This window comes from Hakea prostrata, chromosome 1 (assembly GCF_041222555.1).
Source record: "Hakea prostrata isolate BN-2017 chromosome 1, UWA_Hpros_2, whole genome shotgun sequence".
Taxonomy (NCBI): domain Eukaryota; kingdom Viridiplantae; phylum Streptophyta; class Magnoliopsida; order Proteales; family Proteaceae; genus Hakea; species Hakea prostrata.
Window position 1 is genome coordinate 13112522 of NC_142600.1, and position 12118 is coordinate 13124639.

The 12118-nt window shown below is 38.4% G+C and overlaps 1 protein-coding gene across 1 annotated transcript; it reads right to left on the reverse strand.

Moving 5' to 3' along the window:
• Nucleotides 1–1500: 1500 nt before the first annotated feature.
• On the reverse strand, nucleotides 1501–3209 carry LOC149027612 (glucosamine 6-phosphate N-acetyltransferase-like). The gene has a single exon (XM_089164154.1). It carries the CDS (start codon nucleotides 2907–2909, stop codon nucleotides 2433–2435), a length of 477 nt encoding a protein of 158 aa, XP_089020280.1. The 5' UTR covers nucleotides 2910–3209; the 3' UTR covers nucleotides 1501–2432.
• Between the last annotated feature and the right edge of the window lie 8909 nt (nucleotides 3210–12118).

The window sequence follows — 12118 nt, forward strand, 5'->3', positions numbered from 1 at the left end:
CATCAAAGGTTGAGGTATTCCACAAAGTCTCAAACAGGTTGAATGGATGGAGTAAAAGATTGCTTTCCCAAGCTAGCAAAGAGACCTTGTTTAAGGCAGTGGCTCTTCCTATGGCAAATTATGCTTCAATGCATTTTAAGCTTCTGATAGCCCACCACAAGCAAACAGCAAAGATGGCAGCCAATTACTTTTGGGGAGATCAAGGAGCTAAAAAAACCCATCGCATAAGCTGGAGTAAACTATTTCTATCTAAGTAAAGGGGTGGATTGGGTTTTAGATACACAAACCTTCACAACCAAGCCCTTCTTGCCATGGCAGCATGTGGTATCTCTTCACTAAGCCACAACCAAATTGGGAAAAGTTAATGAAGTCCATTTACCATCCCAATTGTGACTTTCTTGAAGCTAAGTTGGGCTGCCGACCATCATGGGGTTGGAGATCCATTTTAGGAGGCAGAGAAGTACATGAGAAGGGCTTACCATGGCAAGTAGGAGATGGCAAATCCATTAATATATGGAGAGATAGGTGGATACCTACCTTGCATGACTTCAAGGTTTCAAGCTCAAATATTCCATTGGAAGAGGTTCAGTGGGTGGTAGAATTAATTATTAATTGAGGAGGACAATGGAATGAAGTTCTAATAAATCAGTTATTTCAGCCAGAGATTTCACAAAAGATTCTAAAAATCCCACTCCCAGTCTTCCCACAGCAAGAGATAAGATTATATGGGGTGCAGCAAAAAACAAATTGTTCTCAGTCAAGTCTGCTTACTACCTGTTAACAAATGAACTTCAGCAACACCAGTCATTGCAGCCTACTGCTTCAAGAGTAAGTAGGTCTCCACTCCCCCTGAAGTTTGGATTAGCATTTGGAGACTTCACACACTGCCGAAGATTAGAACTTTCCTTTACAAGGCCTGTGCAGGTGGATTGGCCTCAAGAGAAGCATGTGAAAGGAGAAATCTAAGGGTGGACTCTTATTTTTATTATTTTGAAGAACTTGGTCAATTGATCATATACTACTGGAATGCCCCTGTCAAAGGCTATTTGGTTCAACAGTGAGCTGAGTTTGAAGTCTATGGAGGACCCTTCAGTGTCTATAGCAAAATGGATCATGCAAGGGAAAGAGCTGGCAAAGCTTGGTAAGAAGGTGGGAAAGGAACTCATGAGTAAAATCTGTTTCATACTATGGTAAATTTGGCGAGCCACAAATGACTACAAAATCAACGGAAAACAATGGAGAGTGGAAGAGTCTTTACAGGTAGCAAATAAAGCCCACCTAGATTTTTTTATTTTTTATTTTTTGGATGAATTAATAATCAATTAAAGAGACAAAAAAATTACAGAGGATCCAAGGGCCAGGATCAAATAGGAGGAAGGAATTGGGAGTTGAGCCCCCAAGAAACAACAATGAGCCTGTTCCTTGGGGTATCAAGAACCGGGGGAGGGGAAAAGAAGAAATCTTAGAGGATACATCAAAGTATATAGCATTCCAAATAGCGTCAATTTGTGGAGGCTTCTGAGAAGTATTCCCAGACAAAGAATTTGAGGGCAGGGAGAGACTAGAACAGAAAGTGCAACTGGTGAACGGAGCCCACCAAATACACCCTGGGGGAAAATATGTTGTGATGCAGCTTTGGACCCTAAGAAGAAGCTTACTGGAGTGGGCAATGTCATCAGAGATCATCAAAGCAACATAATCTTGGCAGTATCCCAGCAAACGGCTTTTATTGACATAGAAGTGGGTGAAGCTAGTGCCTAGAGAATGGGTTTATTGGCAGGGCTGGAGCTTGATCACATCATTTTGGAGTCTGACAATAAAGTTGTGGTGAACTTGCTGACCAATTGGAATATACAGCCGGGTCCCAATTGGAGGTTGTAATTGAGGACATACGTAGGATTATGATCAATGGGATTCACTGTAAGGTTTTCTATATCTCTCGAAGCATCAACTTAATAGCTGATGCTCCAGCCAAGAGGGCCTTGTTTTGGGAGGGAAGACAATATGGCCGAGCTCTGCTCCTTGGCTCCATGATATTTGTAATTCTGGTGTCTCGTGTTTTGCCTCTGAACAATCTGTCTTTTACCCCCACACAAAATAAATAAATAAATAAAAATAAAAAACTATGCAACCGATATCAAATTGCGAATCACAGAGTCACAGCTGAGTATTTGTCCCGAATGATATGTACTGTAGAATTTTCAAGGGTCTATTACATGTCGAGAAACAAAAACTCAGTAGTGAAGTGCAAGAGATTATGCATAGGAAGCGACAGGGAATACGAGAAGAAAAGATAGAAACATGTCAACGATAATCTTCAATGACATAATGGTGAAAGCTATAAAATACTAACACCAAACAACTAATCAAAGCAATTATTACAAACTTCCAATAAATCTGCACACCGTATCGGAAGAAGGAAGTTGAGTTCACTAATCAAAATACCTCGCCATCTGAATCGACTTCTGTTGGAACCCGCATTTCTCATAAAAACCCCTATTCTCGACGCTACAATCGAGAATCACCTTATAGCAACCCACAGAGCGAGCGTGATCCGTGAGAGAAGAAACAATCTTCTGCCCCAATTTCAGTCCTCGAGCACTCGAATCGACGACCACGTCTTCAATGTGCCCTACTTTACCACAGTTGCGTAGAAACTTCTTCTCCACGAAGACGCTGCCCGTAGCTATGATCTTCCCTGATTGTTCGTCCTCGATGACGTAGATAACATGATGGTCGCCATGAGATTTGAGTTCTTGAAACCGCGCTGTGAAGTCCTCATCGGACACAGAATCACAGATGCTAAGCTGTTGCAGGAGCTCGATGAAGCCTTTACTCTTGTCTGAGATCTCTAGTCTCCTCACCTGGAATCGTTCTTCTCCTTCTTTGGTGGATTTCTCTTTCTGCATTTTTTAACAGGAAACTTAAATCTACGACTACGACTGGTTTCTTCAGATGCATAAACCAGTGAGAACCGGTAAGAGAAGAATCAAGGCCGTGATTATTTTTTAAAACTTACTCCGATATCATTTTGCCCATCCAAGGAAGATTGCCACTTCACACGGGCTGTTCATTTCATCTCTTCCTGTCGAACACAGGTTGCACAAAGCGATTAAGACGCAAACTTTCACACAAAAATATGACAAGAAAAATCAATAATTATCAACTCGGCCTTGTCCACCTTATGAAGCAATTTTTTTTTTTTTGCCGAAGAAATGAAAAGTTCGTATGGTAAGAATGGGAATCGATCAAGTAACTATATGAACGTACATGGGACAAGTCACGAGCACCCAAAAAAATTTTTTTTTTTTTTTTGGTAAGAAAATTTCATTAAAAGGAAGACTAAAATCAAGGTCAAGGACAAAGAATCCCTCATCCAAGGAGTAGAAATGGGCCTTTCAATCAACTGTGCTCTCTGTGCTCGGACATGCGCAACACAGTTTGCGGTCCTAGGAATGTGTTCAAAGGAACATGAAACAAAATACAGCCCAAGTCTTTGGATATTGGCTATAATGGGCTGGATTACAAAGGGGATAAGGACAGTGTGGTTTAATATCATTTCAATCACACTTTTGCAATCTGATTCGACAATTACTTTGTTCCAAGTCTTCAGCTAATGCATGAAGTAATGTAGCCCGGATTGCAATTGCTTCTCCCGATTGAGCAAAAGGGCAGCTGGTTGAGCTAGAAACCGCAAATTATCTAAATCTTATTATCATAAAAACGGGTTGAAATTGATATCGAGTGTCATACTCATACCACGTAGTCAATTTTAAGGACGAATTGTCTTGTGCCTCTTCTGTAGGTAGTAGTAACATGATTTTGGTAGCACTAACATGATTTTTTTTTAAACTAGGAAATTTTATATACAGGGGATGGAGGCGGGATGGAAATATTACATGTCATCTTTGATAGTCAAACCATTACTATGAAAACACTAACATGATTTTTTTTATTTTTTTTTTTTTAAGCAAGGGAGTTTTATATATATGAGATGGTGATATTACATATGCCGTCCAAGGGTCGAATCCAAAATTTATTCACTAAAAAGTATGAATCTTTATTACTCAACCAACCTGTATTGACATTAACATGATTGTATAAGACTATTTAAGATCCTTCTTTGATTTATTTGATAGAAGTCGAATATTTCACGTTAAAATTCAGACCAAGGTTTAAAAACTAGAACTCGAGTGCAATGGTTCATTGATTTTCATTTTAGATGGTAGCTTTTAAGGGTGTGAATCAAGCAAACTTGCATCAAATACCGCACTACTCCATCTGCATCCATTTGGTTATTAAACAAATTCAGATTGTCTTTTGAAACTTGATTATACAAAATGAATCTAAAACAGGTTTTCTGAAAATTGAGTCACTAAAGACTAAAGAGATCAAAGTTGCCAACCCATCATCAACGTTGTAGAGAATTGAAGAAAACTGGAGAAGATGAGAATGTTAGGGCTTCAATCAGCTACCATACTAGGGTTGTTGATGTTGAAATTATCATATACGAAATTATAGAGATCCAACACACCCCAGTAATCTACCACAAACAGTGAGACTCAAAGATAACATTAGAGGCATGCACGAAGGTGAAAGGGTGCCTCAAGCTAGAAGGCGGAGATAGGAGAACCAGACTTGACTTCCTGATTGATTTTGCTTAGGTTCCGCAGCCATAAATGCACTAAACCTTAAGCGAAATTTTCAACTGTTGGATATAGATCTGGGTCAAGATTTCCAATTTCACCATTGGAAAAAAGTGGCAGCAGCTTTCCCTCGATTCAAGGGAGGGCTTATCGCTAATCATGCTCTTACCTTTTAGCCTTTTCACTTTCCTTGAATCTGATATGCTCTCGTCCCAAACAGAATTTCCCAACAACCCAAAAGGTTGGTTCTCTCTGTCGGAAGGGAATAGCGAAATCTCGACCAAGATCCGATCCGCGGCCCATGTTGTATCACTTAATGGTTCAGCGCAATTAGCAAAATCCCCTCCCGATAGGAGGCAGCGCTAGCAACAGGAATAGTCTTCAGCATTCAGAGTTTCAGTCTGCAAGATTTGGAATCAGGGTCTGCTTTCGAACAGCAAAACTATAACACCAACAATCCACCATATTGTCAGGCCAGTAAACAAAACTGTAAAGAACAATCAAAATAACAAGTGTATCGAATTGATTATTGTCGTTCAAAACACTGGACGATATTCCCTGTTCCATGGGTACAATCCAAAGTTAATGACCACAAAGCTATTACATTGTTGGATGGGCAAATGGGAGCTATGTACATGACTAGAAAAGGAAATATACAGTCTGTTGGGATCTAATATGACGACATACACACACACACAGAGAAAGCACCAGCTTTCTCATCATCTGCGTATAGACATGAAAACATCTTTTTCCTGTCAATGTTTAGTATGGGAAATCAAAATTCATAACTTATAGACGTGCCAACTTAATGCAGTTTCCAACCAGCCAGCAACTGAGACATCATGTGCAAACAATCATGATTCCATTCAACAAAGCCCGAAAGAAGATGATTATCTTCTAATTAATAGCCAAAAGTAGAGAGAGTTGAAGTGGATGGACCCGTGTTAAGAAATATGAATATTACCCACTAGAAAATTTGCCAGAATCATGGGAGTCTGCAAATTCATGTATATAGGCTACTTTCAAACAACAAGAGAACCCAAGATAACTGCACAGCAAACAGAAAAGTGGGATCATTAACTGAAATTATTATCACATATCCATGCTATAGAATACAATTGGAACTCAAGGCATAATGAAAAATAGTTTCATTTATTTTTTCATTCCTTAGCAGCAAGGGAGAAAATTGAGTGTGTCAAGACACACATAAGAGAACAAAAATGTCATATTTTCCTGTTTCCTATGCCTGACATACATCTTAGGTTTTGACAATAACAAGTTAAACAGGATTCTTTCTATGAAAATGACTTCAAGCAATCAAGCAGCAATTCAACTTGTCAGACACTGCTTTAATGAGCTTAAACACTGGTATAACATTGCCAGTTAATATAGTGGAATAACATTTCACCAAAATGCCCCAGGATTCCCCTCATCAGAGCCACCAGCTAATTAGTTTAGCGCAAAATTGGCTTTCATTCTAGTTCTTTTCCCGAGGACACACTAAGAGCAATTTCTGAAGAAATTTAATCTCTTTTCTGAGTAATGGATTCAAGAATCATATGAAGTGACACGGGATCATCAATTGCAAGACAAGGAAGGATAAGTGGGGAAGAGGAGTGGGGAGAAGGAATGGATTGAGAGAAGGTAGCATGCTGTTATGGAAATATCGTCTCATGAAATATAACATCCCTACTAGTGAATATCTTATGAGTGACAGGGTTGTAAATACGATATGCCTTTTACCCATACGGATATCCAACAAAAATGCCTGGAATAGCACGTGGAGAAAACTTAGATTGATGAGGAGTTAAATTCTTAGCATAACATAAACAACCAAAAACACGAAGATGAGAATACTTAGGTGAAACACCAATCACAAGCTCATTTGGAGTTTTACCCTTTAACAAAGGGGTAGGAAGACGATTAATGAGATAAACTGCAGTTTGAACACATTCCTCCCGAAAAGTTAAAGGTAGATGTGCTTGAAAACGTAAAACTCAAGCAACCTCAAGGATATGTCGATGTTTACGTTCAGCAACTCCATTTTGTTGAGGAGTAGCAACACAACTACGTTCATAAATTATGCCCAACTCATTAAAATAAGAAGAGAGAGAGAAACTCAAGACCGTTATCACTACGAACTTTCTTGACAAGGTAATTAAATTGTGTTGTTACCATGGCAATGAAACTTTTAAGAAGAAATTTGAGTTTCAAACTTGTGACGCATAAAAAAAATCCAAGTACAGTGAAAATAATCATCAATAATGGTAAGAAAGTAATGAGCACCAGAAAAAGAAGCAATAGAAAAATCACCCCATATGTCACAATGTAAAAGAGAAAAAATGACAATTACTCCGTTCAACATGCATTGGAAAAGATAAATGTGATTGTTTAGCAAGAGGACAAATATCACAATGTTGAGGTGAAATGGTAACATCAAAATTATTTTGAGATAAAAAATTATGAGGAAAATGAGAAGGATGCCCTAATCGCCAATGCCACATGTCAAAATTATGTGAAGTTTGGGAAACAAAAGGGAGCAAAGTGACCATGAGCACAATAAAAGTAGAGACCAGCATGCTTTTCACCAATCCCAATCACCCGTTTCGTGGTGAGGTCCTGAAAAACATAAAAATCAGGAAAGAAAATAGCAGCACAATGCAGAGATTTGGTGAGTTGACTGCAGACAATAAATTATAATGAAAATCAGGAACATAAAACACATCATGAAATTGAATAGAAAAAGATAAGGGAGCAATCCCTTTGTGAGTCACTGGGACAGATGTACCATTGGGTAGACGAATAGGTCTAGAATTAGCATGAAATTTAACATTATTTAAAAGATGCAAAGAGTGGGTTATATGATTGGTGGCACATGTATCAATGATCCAATAAGATGAAAAAATAGAGGAACAATAAATAGACTCACCAGATAGATTAGTAGAAGGTTGAGGGCTTCCATTATTGACAAATTGCATAAACTGCTGGTACTGTTCGACAGTGAGAGATGGACTAGAGCTAAGAGCCACTGTAGAAGATGCAGCATTGGATGAGGAGGAACTTGAATTTGGCACTTTATGAGGAAAACCATGAAGTTTAAAACAACGAGCCTTCAAGTGCCCTTCACGTCCACAATGATCACATTTAGGCCTTGATCGATGAGTGCTAGAAAAACGACTCACATGGTTAGAATTATTGCGAGTAGTTGCAAGGGCAGCAACATCAAGATGAGTAGGTACAGAATGAGTAATCCGGAATTCTCGTTCGCTCTTCTTGAAGAACCATAGAAAATACTTTACAAATATTTGGAAGAGGTTCTATGGTCAAAATTTGGGAGCTAATAATATAGTAGCTATCATTAAGGCCCATCAAGAATTGAAATACCTTCTCTGAGTGTTGTAATGTTGTCAATTCCCTTAAGGCCCCTCAAGAGCATTGTGGAATGATAGAAAGTGAAGCCAACTCATCCCAAAGAGCTTTCAATTTATTAAAGTAAACTAAAATAAAAGATTGACCATGAGTGTGGTTACTAATGGTCCGTTTCAAGTGATATATGCGAGTGGCATTCCCTTCAATAAAACGCTCCACCAAATCATTCCAAAGATCATAGGCCCTATCAATAAAAGTCACTGATAAAATAAGATCTCTAGAGAAATAACAATAAGTAACCAAGATAAGACCATGTCATTGCACCTAATCCAAGCATCAACGGCAGAAGGTGGGGATGAAGGTTTAGACAAGGTGCCAGTAATGAAACCAACTTTATTCTTGGCAGAGAGAGCCATCCGCACAGTCCGTCGCCAAGTATGATAATTATCACCATTGAGGACTTGAGTGACTAGAGTGATACCCGGATTATCAAAAGGATGGAGATAATAAGTTGAATGATAACCACTGGATTCAATGGCACATGTAGAAGCATCCAAAGTAGCATCCATCTTTTGCAACAAAAAAAGACAAACTAGCCAAAAGGAAGTGTGGAAGCCACACTTGAAACTTCTCCCAAACCAAAAAACAAAGAACTTGAAATTTCTCCCACAGCTGTGCATTAGTATGGTTGCCAACCGAATAAAATAAGATAATGGAATCTTCCCTTTTGTCTTTTATTCTTTACAATAAATCCAATGAATAAAATAGAAGATTATAATCTTATCTTTTGTCTTTTATTTTTTGCAAGGGATTCAACCGAATAAAATAGAAGATTATAATCTTCCCTTTTGTGCTTTATTCTTTGCAATGGATCGCCTAGGAGGATTTGGAATCACCGATTCCAATGCAAAATTGTTTGGTGAGCGACGACACCTTCCCCAATGGAACCACAACGTCTTACCACGACATCTTCGCCAATGAACCCAAGAAAAAAAATTTGTAAGCAGAAGGAAGAGTCGTCGGTGGGAGAAAGAAAAATATTGCAGCAACTAAAGAGGGGATAGATCGAGAACCTTGACTGAAATAAGCCTATAAATTGTGGATCATTGTAAAACCCTAAACTTAATGAAAACTAAAGCAACCTCCTTTCTCCCGTGGATGTAAAGGCCGACCCACGTAATCTTCTCTTGTACCTTCTAGATCTCACATCTTTTTCATTGATTTTATATTGATTATACAATTAACATGGTATCAGTCAAGGATCTCGATCTATCCCCTCTTTAGCTGCTGCAATATTTTTTCTTTCTCCCATTGGCGACTCTGGGTTCATTGGCGAAGACGCCATGGTTCCGTTGGGGAAGACGTCGTCGCTCACCAAACAATTTTGCATTGGAATCGGTGATTCCAAATCCTCCTGGGCGATCCATTGCAAAGAATAAAGCACAAAAGGGAAGATTATAGTCTTCTATTTTATTCGGTTGAATCGCTTGCAAAGAATAAAAGACAAAAGGTAAGATTATAGTCTTCTATTTTATTCGTTGGATCCATTGTAAAGAATAAAAGACAAAAGGGAAGATTCCATTATCTTATTTTATTCGGTTGGCAACCATACTAGTGCACGGCTGTGGGAGAAATTTCAAGTTCTTTGTTTTTTGGTTTGAAGCTGATTGTGGCTGCCACACTTCATTTTGGTAGTTTGTCTTTTTTTGGATTTTTTTTTGTTGCAAAAGATGGATGCTACTTTGGATGCTTCTACATCTTTAGATTTTTTTTGTTGCAAAAGATGGATGCTACTTTGGATGCTTCTACATCTGCCATTGAATCCGGTGGTTATCATTCAACTTATTATCTCCATCCTTCTGATAATCCGGGTACCACTCTGGTCACTCAAGTCCTCAATGGTGATAATTATCACACTTGGCGACGGGCTGTGCAGATGGCTCTCTCTACCAAGAATAAAGTTGGTTTCATTACTGGTACCTTATCTAAACCTTCATCCCCACCTTCTGAGTTGATGCTTGGATTAGATGCAATGACATGGTCTTATCTTGGTTACTTATTGTTATTTCTCCAGAGATCTTATCTTCAATGGCTTTTATTGATACGGGCTATAATCTTTGGAATGATTTGGCGGAGCATTTTACTGAAGGGAATGTCACTCGCATATATCACTTGAAAGGACCATTAGTAACCACACTCATAGTCAATCTTCTATTTCAGTTTACTTTGATAAATTGAAAGCTCTTTAGGATGAGTTGGCTTCACTTTCTATCATTCCACAATGCTTTTGAGGGGCCTTAAGGGAATTGACAACATTACAGCACGCATAAAAGGTATTTCAATTCTTGATGGGCCTTAATGATAGCTACTATATTATTAGCTCCCATGTTTAGACCATAGAACCTCTTTCAAATATCGATAAAGTATTTTCTATGGTTCTTCAAGAAGAGCAACAACGAGAATTTCGGATTACTCATTCTGTACCTACTCATCCTGATGCCGCTGCCCTTGCAACTACTCGCAATAATTCTAACCATGTGAGTCATTTTTCTAACACTCATCGATCAAGGCCTAAATGTGATCATTGTGGACGTGAAGGGCACTTGAAGGCTCGTTGTTATAAACTTCATGGTTTTCCTCATAAAGTGTCAGATTTAGGTTCCTCCTCATCCAGTGTTGCACCTTCTACAGTGGCTCCAAGCTCTAGCCCATCTCTCACTGCCGAACAGTACCAGCAGTTTATGCAATTTGTCAATAATGGAAGCCCTCAACCTTCTACTAATCTATCTGGTGAGTCTATTTGTTGTTCCTCCATTTTTTTCACCTCATTGGATCATTGATACAGGTGCCACCAATCATATAACCCACTCTTTGCATCTTTTAAATAATGTTAAACCTCATGCTAATTCTAGATCTATTCGTCTACCCAATGGTACATCTGTCCCAGTGACTCACAAAGGGATTGCTCCCTTTATCTTCTTCTATTCAACTTCATGATGTGCTTTATGTTCCTGATTTTCATTATAATTTATTGTCTGTCAGTCAACTCACCAAATCTCTACATTGTGCTGCTATTTTCTTTCTTGATTTTTATGTTTTTCAGGACCTCACCACGAAACGGGTGATTGGGATTGGTGAAAAGCATGCTGGTCTCTACTTTTATCGTGCTCATGGTCACTTTGCTCCCTTTTGTTTCCCAAACTTCACATAATTTTGACATGTGGCATTGGCGATTAGGGCATCCTTCTCATTTTCCTCATAATTTTTTATCTCAAAATAATTTTGATGTTACCATTTCACCTCAACATTGTGATATTTGTCCTCTTGCTAAACAATCACGTTAACCTTTTCCAATGCATGTTGAACGGAGTAATTGTCCTTTTTTCTCTTTTACATTGTGATATATGGGGTGATTTTTCTATTGCTTCTTTTTCTGGTGCTCATTACTTTGTTACCATTGTTGATGATTATTCTCGTTGTACTTGGATTTTTCTTATGCGTCACAAGTCCGAAACTCAAATGTCTTCTTATTAATTTTATTGCCATAGTAAAAACACAATTTAATTACCTTATCAAGAAAGTTAGTAATAATAACGGTCTTGAGTTTCTCTCTCTCTCTCTCTCTCTTCTTACTTTAATGAGTTGGGCATAATTCATGAACGTAGTTGTGTTGCCACTCCTCAACAAAATGGAGTTGCTGAACGTAAACATCGACATATCCTTGAGATTGCTCGAGCTTTCCGTTTTCAAGCACATCTACCTTTAACTTTTTAGGTGGAATATGTTCAAACCGTAGTTTATCTCATTAATCGTCTTCCTACCCCCTTGTTAAAGGGTAAAACTCCAAATGAGTTTGTGACTGGTGTTTCACCTAAGTATTCTCATCTTCATGTTTTTTGTTGTTTATGTTATGCTAAGAATTTAACTACTCATCAATCTAAGTTTTCTCCACGTGCTATTCCAGGCATTTTTGTTGGGTATCCATATGGGCAAAAGGCATATCATATTTACAACCCTATCACTCATAAGATATTCACTAGTAGGGATGTCATATTTCATGAGACGATATTTCCATATCAGCATGCTACCTTCTCTCAATCCAT

Coding starts and splice junctions, on each gene's coding strand:
- LOC149027612 (XM_089164154.1), bottom strand. CDS start 2,909: ATGCAGAAAGAGAAATCCACCAAAGAAGGAGAAGAACGATTCCAGGTG.